The sequence below is a fragment of the Aspergillus nomiae genome (genome assembly GCF_001204775.2).
Source record: "Aspergillus nomiae NRRL 13137 chromosome Unknown contig00024, whole genome shotgun sequence".
NCBI classification, from domain to species: Eukaryota; Fungi; Ascomycota; class Eurotiomycetes; order Eurotiales; family Aspergillaceae; genus Aspergillus; species Aspergillus nomiae.
Genome location: NW_015378079.1, coordinates 31,214 through 49,499, shown reverse-complemented (window position 1 = coordinate 49,499; position 18,286 = coordinate 31,214). Strand labels below are relative to the sequence as shown.

General features: G+C 49.6%; 5 protein-coding genes across 5 annotated transcripts; 1 reads left to right on the top strand and 4 right to left on the bottom strand.

Moving 5' to 3' along the window:
* Window positions 1-301: 301 nt before the first annotated feature.
* On the bottom strand, window positions 302-1,992 carry ANOM_002841 (actin-related protein 3; the record flags this gene model as incomplete). The annotated part of the gene is made up of 4 exons (XM_015548098.1): window positions 1,816-1,992; window positions 1,721-1,743; window positions 1,292-1,635; window positions 302-1,201 (listed from the first exon to the last, which is right to left on the bottom strand). Exons 1-4 carry the CDS (start codon window positions 1,848-1,850, stop codon window positions 302-304), a joined length of 1,302 nt encoding a protein of 433 aa, XP_015410743.1. The 5' UTR covers window positions 1,851-1,992.
* A 1,029-nt stretch (window positions 1,993-3,021) lies between these two features.
* Window positions 3,022-4,802, top strand: ANOM_002840 (threonine aspartase 1; the record flags this gene model as incomplete). The annotated part of the gene is made up of 6 exons (XM_015548097.1): window positions 3,022-3,125; window positions 3,204-3,403; window positions 3,472-4,362; window positions 4,426-4,535; window positions 4,591-4,696; window positions 4,759-4,802. The coding sequence occupies 6 exons, from the start codon at window positions 3,022-3,024 to the stop codon at window positions 4,800-4,802; spliced, it is 1,455 nt and encodes a 484-aa protein (XP_015410704.1).
* Window positions 4,803-5,282: 480 nt separating this feature from the next.
* On the bottom strand, window positions 5,283-6,543 carry ANOM_002839 (TFIIH/NER complex subunit TFB4; the record flags this gene model as incomplete). Its single annotated transcript, XM_015548096.1, has 2 exons — window positions 6,440-6,543; window positions 5,283-6,370 (listed from the first exon to the last, which is right to left on the bottom strand). Exons 1-2 carry the CDS (start codon window positions 6,483-6,485, stop codon window positions 5,283-5,285), a joined length of 1,134 nt encoding a protein of 377 aa, XP_015410713.1. The 5' UTR covers window positions 6,486-6,543.
* Window positions 6,544-7,226: 683 nt separating this feature from the next.
* ANOM_002838 (glycerophosphocholine phosphodiesterase) lies at window positions 7,227-11,071 on the bottom strand (the record flags this gene model as incomplete). The annotated part of the gene is made up of 4 exons (XM_015548095.1): window positions 7,227-7,539; window positions 7,594-7,994; window positions 8,052-10,868; window positions 10,936-11,071. 4 exons carry the CDS (start codon window positions 11,069-11,071, stop codon window positions 7,321-7,323), a joined length of 3,573 nt encoding a protein of 1,190 aa, XP_015410742.1. The 3' UTR covers window positions 7,227-7,320.
* Window positions 11,072-14,726: 3,655 nt separating this feature from the next.
* Window positions 14,727-17,376, bottom strand: ANOM_002837 (UNC45-central domain-containing protein; the record flags this gene model as incomplete). The annotated part of the gene is made up of 2 exons (XM_015548094.1): window positions 14,727-17,036; window positions 17,194-17,376. Coding segments are annotated over 2 exons (2,493 nt in total), but the record flags the coding sequence as incomplete, so codon positions are not given.
* Between the last annotated feature and the right edge of the window lie 910 nt (window positions 17,377-18,286).

Here is an 18,286-nt window from a genome sequence, read left to right as displayed (position 1 = left end):
ACTTCAGTGATGGCGAGTTGTTTCAGCTAGGTCATCGTGGGAGTAGGTGCCAGGCAGTGGTAGACATTGAACGTTTTCACTTTTATTCATACATGAACGTCCCGAAGGAAGCTCGCTTATGAGGGTCTGGTGTATATGTACATACATTGGGCGTGAGTATTAGGTCAGGACTGTGCCCTCTGGTCTATCCAACTACATGAAAACGCGCAGCGTCAGATTGAGATGGGCCGTGGAACATGGTATGAGAAAAGAAAGCTATTGACAAGAGCTAATGAACACACTGGCAACTAATATCCTCTATTTACGAGCTGCCTGGACCTCCGAGAAGGGCAAACCTCCGGACAATGCTGGGGCCGATCTCATCGTATTCTGCCTTGGTGTGGCAGTAGCTGCGGAACTCTGGGGTCTGACCCAACAAGCTACCTCCGAACCATGGACCATGTCTCTGCCTCTTGTGCGTCACCACAGCCACATCCAAACCACCACTCCTGGCGCCACCGCTGCGAGCTTCGGACGCGCGAATGCGAGCATCGACCAGGTGCCTGATATCACGCTGCAGACGCCGGCCAAAATCTTTGTATAGCGTAGATCCTCCGGACAGGACAATGTTCTTATAAAGGCCTCTCCGAACATCGATAGGGGAAGACTGGATCACACCGTCGACAACGGTCGGCAGCGGAGTCAAAAAGTCGGAAGAGTAGATTTCAGGGTTGAAGAAGATCTCGGGGGCAAGGAAACGCTCATATCCGACATCGATGTTCACGGACCGGCCGTTGGGCGAGGTGACAGTATGTTTGAGGAGTCGATCCGGCTCGCGATCATAGCGGGCAAATTCCTTGACAATGTCCGGGCACACGTAACAATACTCTTCCTTAACCTTCTCGGCGGTTTTCAAGCTACTATCGGGCTCTCCTCGGTCACGAAGCAAACTTTGTACGAAATACGTGATGTCTCGACCGGCAATGGGTATGCTTTTGATAGAGGATCCGATGACGTAGCCTTCCGCGACGGGAATGACATGGGTGACACCATCACCCGAGTCAATAACGGTTCCTGTGAGGGATCGATCGGTTACTTTAGAAGAAGTCCACGAGGCAGCGAGCGCAAGCACGGCTTGGACCGCAATGTAAAGACCAGCGCAGTTGAACGACTCGAACATGATCTCCGCGGTGTTCTCACGGTTCTCGGGCGGGTTCAGGGGCTGTGCAACCGGGATATATCAGCAAATGTCGTTTCCACCATTAAAAAGCAGCAACCACGGAGAAGCGATTGAATCCAAATACAAGCTTACAGGTTCAGTGAGTAGGAAGTAGTGGTCCTCCGGCTCGACGCGCAGGTACTTGAAGATCGAGTTCGACCAGAACCGTTCCATGTGATCCCAATTCTCAATCTGACCATGTCGGATGGGGTAGTTGATTCCATATCCAGGGCCATTGGCAGCAGCTAGAGCTTCATCGCCGATGAAGAAATCCAAGTCTTCTGTACCACGCTTCGAAGACAAGTGTGAGCCTGCCCCACCACCTGCAGACAAGAACCCAGGTTTGTTGGCAACAGGAGGCTTGGCACTTCCAGCGCCAGATTTGGTAGCAATTGCGGTAGGGAAGACAAATGAAGGTGAGTCGTTACCGGCGAAACCTGATTACTTGTCAGCCTAGAGCTCGGCCTGAAGCTCAAGGTTGGGCGGCTCTTGAGCGATAGGCACTGGGATAATTCAACGCACCTAATTTAGAGTATCCAGTACCGCTGCAGAGTAGCACCCAGAGTTAGTTATCTTTATCATCTGCGGGCAGGATCTGACGGTGTAGAGCAACATACTTGTCCATGACAACGGCTGGGGTTTGGGACGCCATGACGGATGAGCTGGAGCACACACGTCCACAGTTTCCCTTTCTCCCAAACTGCGATTAGAACAACCTGCTACCGGTCGGGTTGGAAATAATTGGGAGACTAGGAAGCAGAGAATAGAATGGAAGAGGAAGTAAAGTGGGTACTGCAATAGGGAGAGGGTCAGAATAGCGGAGGAGGGGAGGGAAGGACGGAGAAGGCGGGCAAGTAGTTGTAGTAAGTGAGTGTACCGTCCGTACCTTAAGTTCACATACGTATGCCCATTGTTTTAGGTAGGTAATTTTTCCGTATGGTAATTTTGGATACCTGAGGTTGATGACATCGATGCCAAGCCCCAGTCATGTGCCGTCCGCATATCAAACTACTGGAACTATGAGTTGCGCTCACAATTCAGTATATATTCTCTGTATATGTCTGTCATTTCCTCCTGAGAATATTTCCCTTATGATTCTTTCTTGTATACATAAGGCTTAGTTGTTTGTAAGTTATGGCATCTACCGATCACTCACCAGAGGTAACTGCATCTCTGTCTGGGTGACTGTTCTTTCGGAAGGAACTGCGAACCATTCAAAAACAGAGACATTCACTCCTCGGTCTATATTTGTGTTGTCTTCCTACTTTCTCCTTCTGGGCACCTTTTGTACCTACAATCCTACACACTCATTGCTTCGAAGTCCTTCTTTTTAATGCCATTCAGGTATTCCTAGTGCTTACTACACTTCTTTTGTTATGGAATCATAGTTATACCCCATACCTTTAGTCTTAACACTATTCATTGTCCCTAATATTCCCTAGCACTGTTCTTCAACTCGACACACCTTGTCTTCATTGAACAGTCAATCAGTCTTGCAAAGATCCTGTCTTCCTTATTTTCATCCACAATTAAAAACGGAAATCGACACAGTTTCCTAGAAACCAACCATCGTGGAAATATACTAACCCGCACTGACTCTGCTGTGCAAAGGAGAGCCACCTATCTGAAGTGATGTTTCCTCAGTGTGTGCTCTCTACTCTCTGATAGATTGGATGCTGAATCACCAGTCTCCGCTACGAGCTTTGGTCTTGAGTTGTTCCCAAACTGTGTGGAGTCTTCCACCTTTCTTATTTCCGCAACAACCGGCCGCAACGCTACGCGCCGACTTTTCACTCTCGTCGACAAGCCAACTCAAAGACACAATGAGCCGTCCACGGAGAGACGATGTCTCTGCCATTTTTGTCCATGCAGGAGCTGGGTTTCATAGTCCGCACAACGAAAAACTGCATCTAGAAACATGTGAGAAGTGAGTGGTTGACCCCTACTGGCGCCATCAGGCCCCTTTCTGATCGCGCAATATTCTGGTATGTCTAACCCTCAGTAGCGCAGCGAAGGTGGCAATTCAGATGCTCAAAAATGGTGGATCAGCTGTTGATGCCGTGGAAATCGCCATTATGCTCCTGGAAGATTCCGAAATCACAAATGCCGGCTACGGCAGCAACCTAACCATCGATGGCGCTGTTGAATGCGACGCTACTATCGTAAACCACCTGGGCAGAAGTGGTGCGGCTGGAGCTGTTTCTCGTACGTACTTTCCAGGAGAACTTGCTTCGCACTAGCTATTGTATGAATAGACTAACATAGGGTTATAGAAGTCAAGAATCCAATCTCATTGGCTCGGGTTGTTCTTGAGGCATCAACGAAGCCGCTGACTTTACAGAGAGTGCCTCCCAACTTCCTTGTGGGACAGGGCGCGACAAGCTTTGCGTACGAACAAGGTCTAATTGTGATTCCCCATGACGGTCTGATATCGGAAGAGGCACGGGGACGTTGGCTGCGATGGCAACAGGACTTGGAAGCGGCCGAATCGAAAGAGGCGCAGCAGTTCCCAGCAAGATATGAGCGTCATAAGGCATACATCCGTCGACCAGTGAGTGTCAATCCGACAAATTTGCTTTCTTCACCAAGCAGCATACGACCTGCCTCGTCGCTTAGCTCCAGCTTGGGTGATACACGTCTTAGAAATTCGGGTATCTCTTCGCCGGTCAGCTCTAGTGATACTCTCATGTTACCACCACGAGCCAGAGACGCTGGGTATATGGACGGTATAGCGTCTCAGGCACCTCGTTTTCTTGAACCCAGTATGGACGTTGAAATGACGCCCCCTTCTGTTGCCACGGATATCCACCACGCAGATATGGATCAAATCAGCGATACTGTTGGTGCTATAGCAGTCGATTCACATGGAAATATCGCAGCAGGGTCATCATCCGGTGGCATTGGGATGAAACATCGTGGCCGTATTGGCCCTGCAGCGCTCGTGGGCATCGGTACTGCCGTTATCCCACTAGACCCCAACGACCCGGACCAAACATGCGTTGCTACAGTCACTTCGGGAACCGGCGAACACATTGCAACAAGTATGGCTGCTAGCACCTGTGCCTCACGCATTTATTACAACCAACGAAAGTGCGAAGATGGTTCATTTGAGGAAGTCACGGAGGACGAAGCGCTCAGGGGAATGATAGCGTCCGAATTCATGGGTACTAAATGGACCTTTGCATCCACCGTCTATATATGTAGAAGGCTAATTCCCTCTTGCTTAGGCCATCCTGGAGTCAAAGACAGCCACTGTCGGGGTGCCATTGGAATAATGGCGGTCAAGAAAACAGTTGATGGAGTGTACCTGTGTTTTGGCCATAACACAGATTCTTTCGTAGGTAGCCCCAGTTTATCTCTCAGTTCTCTTATACTAAATGCGACCAACTCAGGCGCTTGCTTCAATGAGCAGTGAGGACAAGAAACCAGTATCTGTCATGTCACGCAGCAATGGAAATGGGAGTATCGCACAAGGTGGCCGCGCTACCGATCCAAGAGGTAGGGAGCACCTTATGGTGCGAAATACAAAATTTACCCCAACTGAGCTTATATGTCGTTAGGCACAAGGTACCCAGTGCTACAGCATAGCCATTCACAACAGTAAGTCCTTTTATTATCTATGTTTTGGTGTATTTGGTGTAATATACAAGTCAAAGTAAACGTGACTTTTCAAGCCGATTACAAGTGGCCAACGTTGTCTATCGAACTATCTAACGTTAGATAGTGTTGTTACGTTCCACGTGTCTTCGGCGATCGATCAACTGATGTAGGCAGGAAACCGAAATACGATGTTGGCCAGAATCCTCAAGGCTATTGAACCCACTCTGTTTGCTGTGTGGCGGGTGATGTCTTTCCTAACTGCCTTACTCTCGAAAAATGACACTTATGAAATGTCGGAGTGTGTCGACCGGAGTTTGTGACTGCCTCCTGCACGTATCTGAAATAGGATAGCAAATAGAAGCTGGATATGTTCTTTGTAACGCAATCTGCTAACATCGCCTGAGACCAAAGGTAGCAGACACGTAACCTTACTCCTAGCCCTCCTCCACGACGCAGAAAACATTGTTTGACAAGGAGTAGGGTGTCAGGGCCCCGGTGTAGGCGTAGGCGTAGGTGTAGCTGTGCCCGACGGACCGTTCACACGCTTCTTTTTCTTCCTCTTTCGGGCGACCACGGCTGGCTTAGCCCCGTAATCACCCATTTCAAGGTTTGTGCCGCAGGTCAGGCAGTTGCCGTTCTCCGGGGGCTCGCAGAAGATGCTCAGACAGATAGAACAGACAAAACCAATATCGACAACCCGTCGATGACAAAAGCAGGCCGCACGGAAGTCAACATCGACTCGCGTCGGAAGAACCAGATGTCTCCTCGATCGCTGGTCAGGCAGAAAAGCCATCATTAGGTACTGCAATAGCCCCCGAGGCTCAGTCAACGACATATAGACACCCTTAGTAGCATCCGAGGCCTGTTGCAGAAACACCGCATCCCCACTCAGTTTGCACACATCAATCGGAATATGCAGCCGCTGACAGGCAAAGATACTATTCATAATCGGTATATACTGATGGGCAGAATCACTGGCGCCACTGACGGATATGATCAAGATGCGCGATTGCAACCCTTCCGCAGTGTCCGTCCCAGAAGCATGTCCACCACTAGATGGACCACCGCCCGACGTCTCAGCAGCTGTATCAGCTCCGTGGGCCTCGGCCCACGCAATACTCCGCCGGTTAATATGACTTAGAGCCAGCGTAAGCGCGCCTGCCATCATCGTCGAGTTGGTCGCTTTCACGTCCGCCCCGCTGGTCGACGCCATCAGTTCACGCAGATTGTGCGTAACTTGCTCCTCCACGATCCGGAACGGTCGGTACTTGTTCACCTGTCCCGGTCCTTCGGTGGTATTATTATTATCGGCCGACGACCCGTTCATCGACACGTCGCCGTCGGCATCTTGGTATGTCTTCGTGGCTGGGTTCTCGCGCGGATACAGCCACGCCGCCTTTTGGCTGTGGGAGGCTACCACGGCCACCTCGTTTGCGTAGTTACAAGCTAGGTGGGCATTGAGGAAAACGAGGATGTTTGCGATCGCTTTGGAGAGCGGGAGGGAATCTTCAAGGAGGGCCCATGCGTGGGGGTTTGTGTCGAGGATGACGGTTAGAAGGGCGGGCGCAGGATCTTTTCAAGTCAGGGTCGTCTCTTGCAAGGATTATATGACTTGTATAGCTTTTGAGTTGAGGGTCTTACCGCGTGCACTCGTCTCATAGTGCTCTGTCGCATCCACGGCGTTCATGGTATGGTCTTATCCGGTGATTTGTATAGGTTCTTGATAGATGAATAGAACATAACCTGATATTAAAAAGACAATATGTGAAAGGGAGATAAGCTCGAGCTAGGTAAATAAAAAAAAAAAAAGCTCGTCAAGCCATAACATCATTAGACTTGCGATGGGTGTCGGCGTTGGAAAAAACCGATGGTTTCGTTGTTGTTCGATCCCAACCACCCGTCTCAGCCCAGGCAGTATCGGTTGGTTCGAACTGATACTTGACGCCGGGAGAAGTTGGGTAGTTGTTCTCCGCTGGTCGACTGGGGGGGAGAGGAAGATCTGGTTGGGGAGGCGGTAGCGTTATCAAAGCTTTAGCTCTCTCTATCTTCGGTCACTTGCCGATGACTGTCGTGCACGTGACCTTGGGCTGGGGTAGATGCTTAGTTCAATGTATTGTAGTATATCGAATACTAAATCTAAGAACGCTACAGCTGGAATTCTTGTGATGGGATTTGGTCTTCAGCACCTGGTATGTAAGAGAAATGGCATGTCTATGGCTAGTAATAGCGGCAGGTAAATTTTCGACCCACTGCCGCTAATTATCCAAAGCAGTTTATTCCAAAGTAGATTATTGTCCAGTCTTTTTTGTTGAAGATCTGTGCTTAAGAGGAGAGCATATTTTCTAAAATATTTCATGTTGAGATATCTTTCCCGTAAAGACATCCAAGAGTGAGCAAGTATGGCTCGGGCAGGTATTGCGGAATCAACACTAAACATCTATATCTCATTAAATTGCATAATGGTGTAGAAACCATGCCTTTGGCTTGGTGGCAGGTTGAATTGCCTATGCAATGACAGGCGCTCAAATGACAGCCTCCGGCTTTATGTGAAGGTGATCGTCTTTCTGCTCAGCATGGTTGAGAATGGGTATTTGAAGAGTATCTTTCAGAGCAACTGGGGTAGGCTGGACGAGTGGGCTACGTTGAGGAGTAACTGAGTTGCTCTGATGCTCCGTAAGACCCTTTCGGATGGCGAGAACAGAGTCGACAATGACCGCGTCAATACCTTCAGACACTTGGCGCTGTAAAAGTATTAGTCAAGCCTAACATACAGGCTAACGCTGGGGCACACTGACCTTGACATTGGCAGGATCATTGTTTAGAGTTCCATAAGAGACACAAACCAGACCCGACTCTTTAACGACTCGAACCAGTCGAGGACAGAGTACGAGTGGCTCGGCCTGCGAGACAACACCGAGCAGGTTCCACCTGGACGCAAACCGAACTCCCTCCTGCAGACTGCTGGCGCGAATATCACCAACAGGAGAGGCTCCAGAATCCGTCAAGAAGAGCACCGGGATAGAGGGTTGTTTGAAGGAAAGCAACAAACAAATGTCAGGGTTGAAACTAGAGAAGATCATGTTGCGGCCTTGACCTAACTCGTACGCCTGGGTAAGAACCGTGTCCACAAAGGAGTTCAGTTCCACTGCGTAGGTATCCATCTCCTCTTCCTCACTCTCATAGAGCATGGGGTATTCTGGCGATCTCAGTCAGATCGTCTCGTAGCTGTTCTAGGGAGGGCTGTATAACTCACTCAGTTCAATATTGAATCCAACAGATTTAGGAAGTTTCTTAAAAAGCTCTTCCAATGTGGCGAAGGGTGCTTGGATGTGATTGCCTCGGGTGTTGCCTTTGAAGCCTTTCTTCTTGAAATCGCGAGTGTGCTTGATCTTCTCGTTTAATTCCGCAGGGTCATATTCAAAACCACCGACAGACATTGAGCGTTGACGAAGAGCAGAAGTGTTTGCCTCCTTTCCAAGAGCATCAAGCGCCTGAGATGGGGAGCCAGATCGACGAGACGATCCACTGTCACCCAATTGAAGGAATTGTTCCAACGTGAGAGTATGAACTGGCGCATCAATTCCGGTTTCACTGACGAGGAAATCATGATAAATAACGGGAACATGATCCTTGGTCAGCTGTACATCGAATTCAACATAAGATGCGCCAAGGTTCGCGGCTGCAATGAACGACTGCACCGTATTTTCACCAAGCTGCAACGAATTGCGGCTGGCCATATTCTTACCCAAGCCACGGTGTCCAATAACCATGGTCGAGCTCATACTCTTCCAATAGGTCCGGTCACCGGTGATGGACATGTTCGGGTGCTTGAAAGGCGTGACGATGAGGAAGTTGAATGTGACCGTGCCGATGACTTCCAGGGTGTTTGCAGCCACAATAGGCACAGTCGAGTCACCCTTCAAGTTGATGCGATTGGAGCCTACGCTTTGCTTAATGCTAGAGAGTAGCGCCACACCACGCCCAACCACCTGGTCTTTCGAACCAGCATAGGTCGGGACGAGGTCGAATAAAAGTCTCACTTTCGTCGCGTCGGCAGTATGGAAAACGATTGGCTCCGTCGAGATATTGTCTTGCACAGGCAGATCGATGATCTCGGGTTCTCCATGAGCCCCGTTAGCAGAAACAACGATGGACAATGCAGTATCAAGCTGGGTGGAATGAGCGTTCTCCATTGGGATACGATCAAGGTTAACTGCTTCCACGGGCCTGTGCATATCCATGGTACCCAGGCTCACCAGTATCATGGCCTCGTCGGTAAGATACCTGTGTCCAAAAGATTTAACAGGTTCAACATCCCGCGTACTAGAACTACCCGAGGGCGTGCTGGTGTTAGATCTTCGCTCTATCAAAGAGGATGGGGCTGGAGGAGAGGAGGAAGCTACAGGGATCGGTATCACAGGCTCGGCTTCCGCGACATCAGGCTCAGGTGTAAGTTCGGCAAGACGTCGAGCGATGTCAAGGTGACCTCTCAGCGCTGCATGTTCCTTCGCAGTCCACCCAGAGGAGTCGGCTTTTTCAAGGTCGGCACCAGCTTCAATCAGCAGGTCTACAACGCTCAGCGACCCATCAACACTGGCAATGAACAGTGGTGTCCAAGAGTACGTGTGCTCAACCAATTCCGTATCCGCCTTTTGGTCACAGTTGCCCTCTAACAAGATCTTGGCGCACATATGATGGCCAAACCGGGCTGCGACATGTAACGCGGTTTCGCCCTGCTCATCCTGATAGTTGATATCAACCCCTGCATCCACCAGAAGCTTGACGATATCAACAAAGTTTGCCTTTGTGGCCATCGCAAGTACTGCGCTTGATTTGGAGACCTGTTTCCGGGTGGTCGACTTGTCCGCACTGGCATCTTGCCAGTTCTCGGCGTCTAAAAGGGTGCGTGTAGTTAATGGGTGACCACCAACCACACTCAGATGCAGAGGGGCCCAACCATCATTATCCTGCCAGTGCGGCCCATCGATACCCCCAGAAACATCAAACATATCCCACGCCTGCAGGTGCTCGATGATGACTTCACAGACCACTCTGAACCCATACTGAGCAGCATAGTGCAGTGGGGTACGACCCGAGATATCCTTGGAAAGCAGAGCAGGTCGTTGCCTAGGCCGGAGCTCCTCTAGCAGGTGGTGTAGAAGCGATACCGACGGATCTGATCTATCCAAATGCTGAGGGTGATCCGACTCCTTCACTACATTCCGAGGAGGCTGCAATGTTGGCAGGGCAGCGGGCGTAATATAATTGGAGGTTTCAAGGGGGAAGTCCAGGACCATTGAAGCGGACTCCTCCGAGTCAGTCGTGGACTGTGTCCGACCGATTGAGATCACTAATCTGTGAATGCAGTTACGCTTGTTGATATCATCTTCATCATCGAGGCTATCCATTCGGTCGAGCAGGACGGAAATGCAGCTTTTCGAGCGGTAGTAAATAGACCGCTGCAAGAGGCTCTCGAGGACTTTAGGGAAAAGGTTTCCTCCAAGCTTGTCCGTAGAAGTTCTAAGGTCCTCCAGTAATTCCAGGAGGACGTGTGTGTCATCTTTGCGCAACGCTTCGTCGACAGCGACAAGCAAACTCGAGGGTAAGTTCAAGTGTGGGCGAGCCGGACCCCTCTTCAGTGAGAGGGAAGAGCGAGTGGAGCTGGCATCGTCTGAGACCTTCTGCTCACCAAGTACCGAAAGCCAGTCATTGATTTGCTTCAATGACTCGGTGACCCGCGCATTCGAGGCGAATGGAGATGGGTCGACCTTCGTTTCTAAATAAGTCCGCTGCGCATGGACGCCTACTTTCTTATCCAGTTTCTTGGTGATCTTGATGAACCCACGGCGATTGACTTCGCCGTACCACTGTAATTTCCGTAGCTGGCCGCGCAGCTCAAGCAAGGCGGCCAGAAGGTCCTCAACCTCCTCCGAGTCAAGACGATGACCAGCATCCAAAGATTGGCCATACCGATCCTCTAGCAACTTGAGGCGGCGAGCAAAATCCGAGTACTTCTTGTTATAGAAGTAGTCGACGTCCTCGAGATTTCGATCGAGGGAGTAAAAGAATCCTAGGGGGTCAGGTCAGGAAGACCGCTTCGCGGTCCAGATACGTGGAAACTCATAGAAACGGCTCACCGGCAAGATCTGCCTCATGGCCAGCCTTCACATCTTCTGCCGCCGACTTGATGAGCTTCTTCAACGCCTTGTACTTGATGTAGGAGGAGCTCCACTCAGGAACGACATTCCGTGGAAGATTGCGCCCAAACTTCATTATGTTCTCGTTTTCTGACAATCACAACGAGGTATGATCTGTATCAAGGAAAATGAGCAAGCTGTAAGCTCCTCTCGATAACAAGTATCTCGGATGCTTGAGAAGATCCCGGGGGCTTTTTACACAAATTATCCCAATCACCGACTTGAGGAGAAGATATAGACCAGTGGCGGAATAGTTCAAGAACAAGAGACGGATTCGAGAAGGACAAAGGAAAAGGACAGTTGAAACTTCGAATGCGGCAGCGCCATGTGTCAGTTTACAAAGAAGCCATTGCGCAAGGTGTTCGTCTCTGTGCCAAGGTGGAAAAGACTCTCACGGTTATATCGATTGAAAAAAGGATGTGGAAAAAGGATGTGTGGTAGTATGCGTAAAGATATGGATACTATAGCGTGGGCGGAGTCAGCACGTGAAAAGCTCAACCAGTCAGGGAAAATTGCGGTGAGAGATGCCGTTATGAAGTAGGGGCAGCTCGGATACGGTCAAGAAGAAAGAATTCAAAAACAAAAAAGAGGAAAGAGGAAACGAAAAAAAAAAAAAAAAAACAAAAAAAAAAAAAAAAAAAATTATTTGACTTTTTTACTTGGAGGAGGTCAAGGTACTACTGTGTATAGACATTCACCAAGTGGATCAGGGAGGCTCAGTGACAGTGCACATGGCGGAAACAGAGGCCAATACCTTGAGAACCCGGAGTCAAGGAACCAGGGAACGCCTGAACAAAAGTGGCAACAGGGGGCAATAACGAGTGAGATGCGCCAAACAGAGCACACGTTCCGGGAGGCGGAACGTTGAACTTGACTCTTCAGGATAAAGAATCAATGGAGCTCCACGAATTAATGCTCGGCGTGCAAGGCGGGCGATCTCTGATTTGCTCGCGCCACACTGTTTGTTCCGGGGGATGTGATCTCGGGACGAGCGAGAAAAACGGTACCTTACAGATGTGTAGAATGCGGGAGGATGACGGTAGGGTTAATCAGCGCTTGCCCTCAGCCTCCGTATCGATGAAGTAGTAGAGAGTCGTAGGTGAATGCAACGTAAGTGTGGTAAAAAAAAAAAAAAACAACGGTCGCAAAGGCCACAATAAAGTAATGTGTTCAAGACCAATAACCTATCTGTGGGTTTGTGAAGAAATTGTCAAGATCCTTCGATTCCGGATCGCCACCACTATATATAGTCTCCCACGGCCACCAGGGCTTATTCCGTATCATAATGAATTAAACAATTAATGCTTCCCTCCATGATCCATACCCCCGGAGACGGGAGAGGGGCCGTGGAGCTTCGGAGAAGACGAGAAACATCAAGACAGCATCCCATTTGCCCAAGGGGGTCGAGACTTTGATCCGAGCTTTCCACAGGCCAAATCAGAGTTCGTGTTGCATACCGCCGGTGGAACTCAGTTGGTCAATCTCTTTCAATCCCCATCGCCAGCTCGGTGCCTTGATCCTCAAAACCAAATGCTGAGTTCAGAAGGGTGGGGACACCGTCGTGTTCCTTTTCCATTTCGAAATCCTCTGCCCCTTCTCGTGCGTTTCCCTGCATGTCACATGCCCTTCCGTACCCCTTAAACCACACCAAGAGGTATGGAGGAGTCAGCAAGGGATCAAAGACACCCCGGGGAAAGAAGAGAGTTAGGGAACAATTTTCGAAAATAGGGTTCTTCTGGATAACTTCTTCCCCCTTTGCTCTGTTATTGGAGCGGAGAAAAGGAGTTGATCCCCTGGTGTTGTTGTCAAGTGCCACCCACTTTGATGATGTTGTACTGTGTACGGACGGAATACACCTCGATCCACAACTCAAGGTAGGGCAAACACAATACTTGGACTGTATAGAAATTAGTATCCAGAGCTACTACGGAGTAATAGTAAGAAGCTATGGGTGAGATCGACTTTAAGCACCTTCAGCCTAATCAATCACGTAGTCTTACACAATACTAGTACATTATTGCTGCTGTGTCCATCCCTGCCACACTCCCTCTAGAGTTATCATTTCCCACCTCACATGAACAAACAGCCACCAGATCGATGCGTCACTTGTCACGATGCCAATTGAATCTCTGTTTTGGTCGCCGGCATTCTTTCCTTTATTTCCAGAAGCCAACCCCACCGACGATGAGTATTCAAGGTAGTACTCCGTCCGAGATGTCGGTATGACCAGTAAACCAAAGCAATGGACCGCTCTGATTGGCCAACCGCCACTCTATAAGAGTCGAACTATTTGCCCACCATCGTCAATCGTTCTTCTCCTAATGCACCCGCCTGCGTAGCTTACTTGTTCTAGACTAACCGCCATCATTCTTCCGCCCAACGTTCCATTCAGCTGATCATGCCGGACTTTATCTCCCAAATAACCACTGGTCGGTGTCATAATCGACGCACTTTAACGCTACCTGGTGACAATCATAATCATAATTCCTTGCTTTTACTCTATCCCCGCACATGGTACTAATATACTAAGTACCTACCATAACCTGTTTCACCCATTCACACAAAGCACGGTCCGTTGCAAAAGTACGTGGGGGTTGCGTTTAAGTATGATCGTCCCCGCTCGCTGACTCTGACGTCGGTTTGCAGCGTCAGCCGTGATCGAGATGAGGGGCTCGGTTATCGGGGCATATAATTATTTTTGTGGGGGGGGGGGGGGTGATTACTTACTAGATTCTAGCATTTGGAAGCATTAGATTTCATTCTTCTGTATATGTTAAGGCGTCAGAGTCTCTGATATAAACAATGTTAAGAACCAGAAGATAGATAGCAGAACGGAACTAGGATTCCATATAAAACAAGGGTGTACATAAGCGCTATGCATAAGTGAATCAACTTCGATCAGTCCACCTCCCCCCATAAAAAAGAAAGAAAGAAAGAACGCCACCAAAACCTCATACAAATAAGATGGAAACCTCACCACCACTACCCTACCCACCCAAATAAACCCACGTAGTACATGTACGTTCTCTAGAGCACCAAGCCTATCCTATCCCCAACCCCAAGTAAAACCAGTCCTAACGAAGCCCCCATCAGAGTATTTATTATCCGAGAACAGCGGTAGGACAGGGATTACGCGGGGGTAGAATCGGCCCTGGCTGATGCTGAGTGGATGGCCGGCTCAGGGTGTATAGGGTTTGGGATGGCAGCTTGTGGATAGCGGTATGGCAAGTGAGTTAGGGGGAAAAATTTCTAGTTGAGAGCTCATATCAAAACTGTATCATGTAACGTTCTAGATAACCCACTGAAAATACATCACAAACAGTCATCCTGGTCTATGAATGGCCCGGTAAAGCGCAAATGTCCTGATTGCCAAACTGAAACCGACACCGAGCCCATTCCCAGCCCTCATAACCTGGGTAAAATCGTAAGATAACAGAATGGGAAATAGGAAGAAGCTGCCGGCAAAAACTACAAAGGACAAGCAACGCCGAGACGCAGGTCAGAAAAACAAGAACACCTTAGCAATTCATCCCTAGCCCACGCCCAAATAAAATAATCAATCGCTAACAAGCAAGAAACAGGAACAAGCCGGTAACCCATATTGCATGAAAAAATGGATCCAAAACATCATTCAACAAGAGGCTTCAATGCTTCAACTCCTGTTTGGAGGACCGCAGTATTCCTCGATGTCTTCAGCACATTAGTCAGTATATCAACCGCACCGCCCTGCTTCAGAGCTTCTTTGGCGCGCGGCCAATATCACCTGATGCGATGCAGCTCATGTTCCGCACGCATGCCACCCCTCGGTGCAACAGCCCCTCATCATCTTCCTGGCAAAGGCGTAGCAAGAGCGACACGCCACGAGGCTTATCTAAGACGGCAGCAACGACGGAATCAAACTCGGTGAGCATAGCTAGACCTCCTCCAGCGGCTCTTCGGGTTGCGATATCATCCGCGTCAGTAAGAGCTAGCAAGATATGCAGGCGCTGCCCAGCCCGTTTAGAGCCGTCCGCAAATTTCACTATCCCAGCCTCACAAGTCATTAGGTTACACACTAACTCACATGCAGCCCGTTGAATCAAAGGACTGTTGGAAAGCAACAGATCCTCGATCACTGACCATGCCTGTCGGACAATGGCATCCGGCGCGCTCTCATCCGGATGAGAAGCGAGATTCGTGAGGGCAAGAAGGCTTTCAAAAATGGGCAAAAGATCGCGGGGCTGGTCCGCTGAAGCCTCAGGGACCACCAGGAGTGCAGTTAAGGGTCGGATAGCCGAAGTGACCTGCGGAAATCCAGATGGAGGGAAAACGTGTGACGGATTCACAGAGATCAGAATGCGGGCCAAGGCGTGGGAGGCATTAGGCACGGCTTCGTTTGCAATCGAACCAGAGCTCCCCTGTCTCGAAGTGCCAATATTGAGCAAAAGCTTGACACCGCCCTGCTGGGCTAGGGTTCCTCTGGTTTTCGGATTACGGGACAGCGAAAGCATGATCTTGCCTATAAGGCCCTGGATGGAAGGGAGATTTGTTTTGCTGCACTCAATCAAAAGCGGCATGATACCAGCTTCAATGACGGCATTGCAACGAGCGATAACGCTTTCATCCTTCTCGAGGGGATTTGGGCCCGCCCGGGCATCGGGAGAAGCCTCTGCATACGACTTGAGTTGTGACATCTTCTTTTGTTCTTCACTCAAATTCGGAAGAAACTGGGTGATGTTCACGAGTATCATTAGGGCACCATAGAGAACCGAGGAATCGCTCAAGTTCTCATGCAAGACCTTGATCAGGTCCCGCAGAAAAGTCGAGTCTTTGGCAAGCTGTTCCTTCACAATCGGCTTCACGGAGGAGTATGCTAAGCCCTCAATTACGTTTTGAACATTCTCACCCTTGCGACTCGACATAATGGTCTTAAACCGCCCGATCAATTCGGCAACGCTCGCATCGTCACCCTGCACCTGACCATTAGATCCCGATGCTTCCTTGTCAGAAACGCGTATCTTAGCCAATACCACCGCTGCCAATTCGGACGACTCATCGCTGCCGTTAGTCAGGGTGTGAGAAAGCCAATCGGAGAAATTCTTGGCGATAGCTTCGCGACAGGCCTTGTTAATACAAGCAGCGTTCAGCAGTTCCAACACTGAAACCTCCACTCTCCGGCGCTTGGCATCCCTAACAGATACGGGCGTTAGGGAAGCCATGAATCCTTCCGATAAGAACAGAGTAGCCGCAATCTCAGGGATGACAGGGAAAACCGCGGCTGTAGCCGAAAACGCGATGATATGGTCATCAACGCGCGTCTTGGTAAGTTTGGCAGAGATGAGCTTGGTGAATCGATTCTGTCCGATTTCCTTGGAGGCTTCAAGATACTTGACGGTCGCTAAAGTAGCTTGACTTCTCCACTCAAGGGGCAGCCGATGATCCAAGGAGGACACGATTACATCCAATTCTTCATCATCAATTTGGTCCTGCAACTTAGACGCATCGACAGCCAGGAGTCGCGCGATTCCCTTCAGAGAGCGACCGTCCAAGTCATGGCCTGACTCCATGAGCTTAGCGATGAACAGCAGGAAAAGCTCGCGCTCGCAATGCAAGCGAGCAGCCTCGGAGGGCCATACTGAAGAATCCAAGACGACGGCATCGAGGCATACCGCCGCGCCGTCGCCTCTATCGTACATCTCATCAAAGAACGTGGTCACGGAAATCTGCAGCTTGTCTGAGAAAAACTGACGAACGCTGGCATTTTGCCGAACCAACCCTGAAATGATATCATCTTGCAACGAAGATAACGCATGTGCTTTGTGCGCTAGCAAAAGTTTGGCACATTCTAAGGCGACCTCCTCCGGAGGCTTGAGCCCATCCGTGCGTAGATACAGGGCGGCATCCTTTCCAGCACTTTCGTCTTTGCGAGAAGTGTAACGCCGGCAGAGATCGAGTAAGTGGTGACCAGTTGCCTCCTCTTCCTGGATTTTAATGAAAGCTTCCTTGACAGCTGGATTGTCCGGGGCTAAAGACAGCGCTTCTCGGAGATTCCGCGAGGCAGCCTGTGATCGGGTTGAAAAATAATACGTTAGCGGACTATCGATAAGACTCCACACAAAGTATTGGCCATGCGGGACAAGGGGTGAAACGTGGAGAGCTTTGGAAAACCACAGAAAACCAAAGAAGCCGAAGAAAGTGACATGACAGGACAGCACATACTTCACGATGACCAGCGTCTACTAATTCAATCGCCTCCCGTGTGAGGTGTACAGCGCGTTCCTCGCCTGTTGAGTGAACCATTTCAGGTCTGTATGTGGCGGGAGAGTAAAAGCGCGAAGGAAAGAAAGTCGGTATTCGGTGGGCGTGTGACGGAGGAAATAAAGAGATCGATCGGCAATAAGAAGAAGAACAAGAAGAAGAAGAACGGAAGCTGTCAAGGTAATTTATGATTGCGGAGACAGCAAGACGTAATCAAGTCCAGTTCGTAGATAGAGGTACTAAGTAAGTCAACCCACGACCTTCGGAGCGATGGTCGAGCGACGAATCACACATGCAGTCATGGAGATAGAGTAAGGGAGGAAAGAAAATTCGAGGCGGGTGCAGACGTCCGTTGACAAGAATAGAAATAACCAGATCTCACAGGTGGAAGGGAGGAGAGCAAGTGTGTGGGAGAGTAATTTCTTTTTCCTCCTTGTGTGGAGTAAGTGTATGAATGATTGATAGACTAGTTTTTTAGTATGGGAACCCTTTTTCTTTTTTTTGGCTTTTTGCCTCACAAGATGCATCATACTCCGGAGTACACCTGAAGGAATGATGACGGGCCCCGGCCGTTTGGTACGCGGTCTTACAGGTGATCGGAGGGCAAAATGGTTGGCCGGAGTATGGGTAATGACCGGTGTAATGCTGAAGTTTCTCTGTAAGATCCCGAGTATCGGTGATGCATCGACTGAGAGGATCATTGTAACGATACGGTCATGCAGGATCGAGACCCCATGGAAGAGGGCTCGGCGCTCCCCTTCGGGGCGTCCACCGGTCGCCTTGCTAACTCCGAGGCTTCTGATAAGGCCAGTTTTCTAGAAGCATTACGGGGCCCCCCTTGGCTACCAAGACAAGGGTTGTCTCAACAGTCCTCGGACCTCTCAAGGTACATACATATATAACTAACCTACTTAAAGACGGGCGATATAAGTTACCGCGTAGTCCGCTGTGAGAATTCAAAGGAGCAGCCCCCCGCCCTCCAAGTGCATCCAGAATACCAATCAAGACTCCCCGATTCGGTAAAATTACCAGATCAACTGATATCGGATCGATT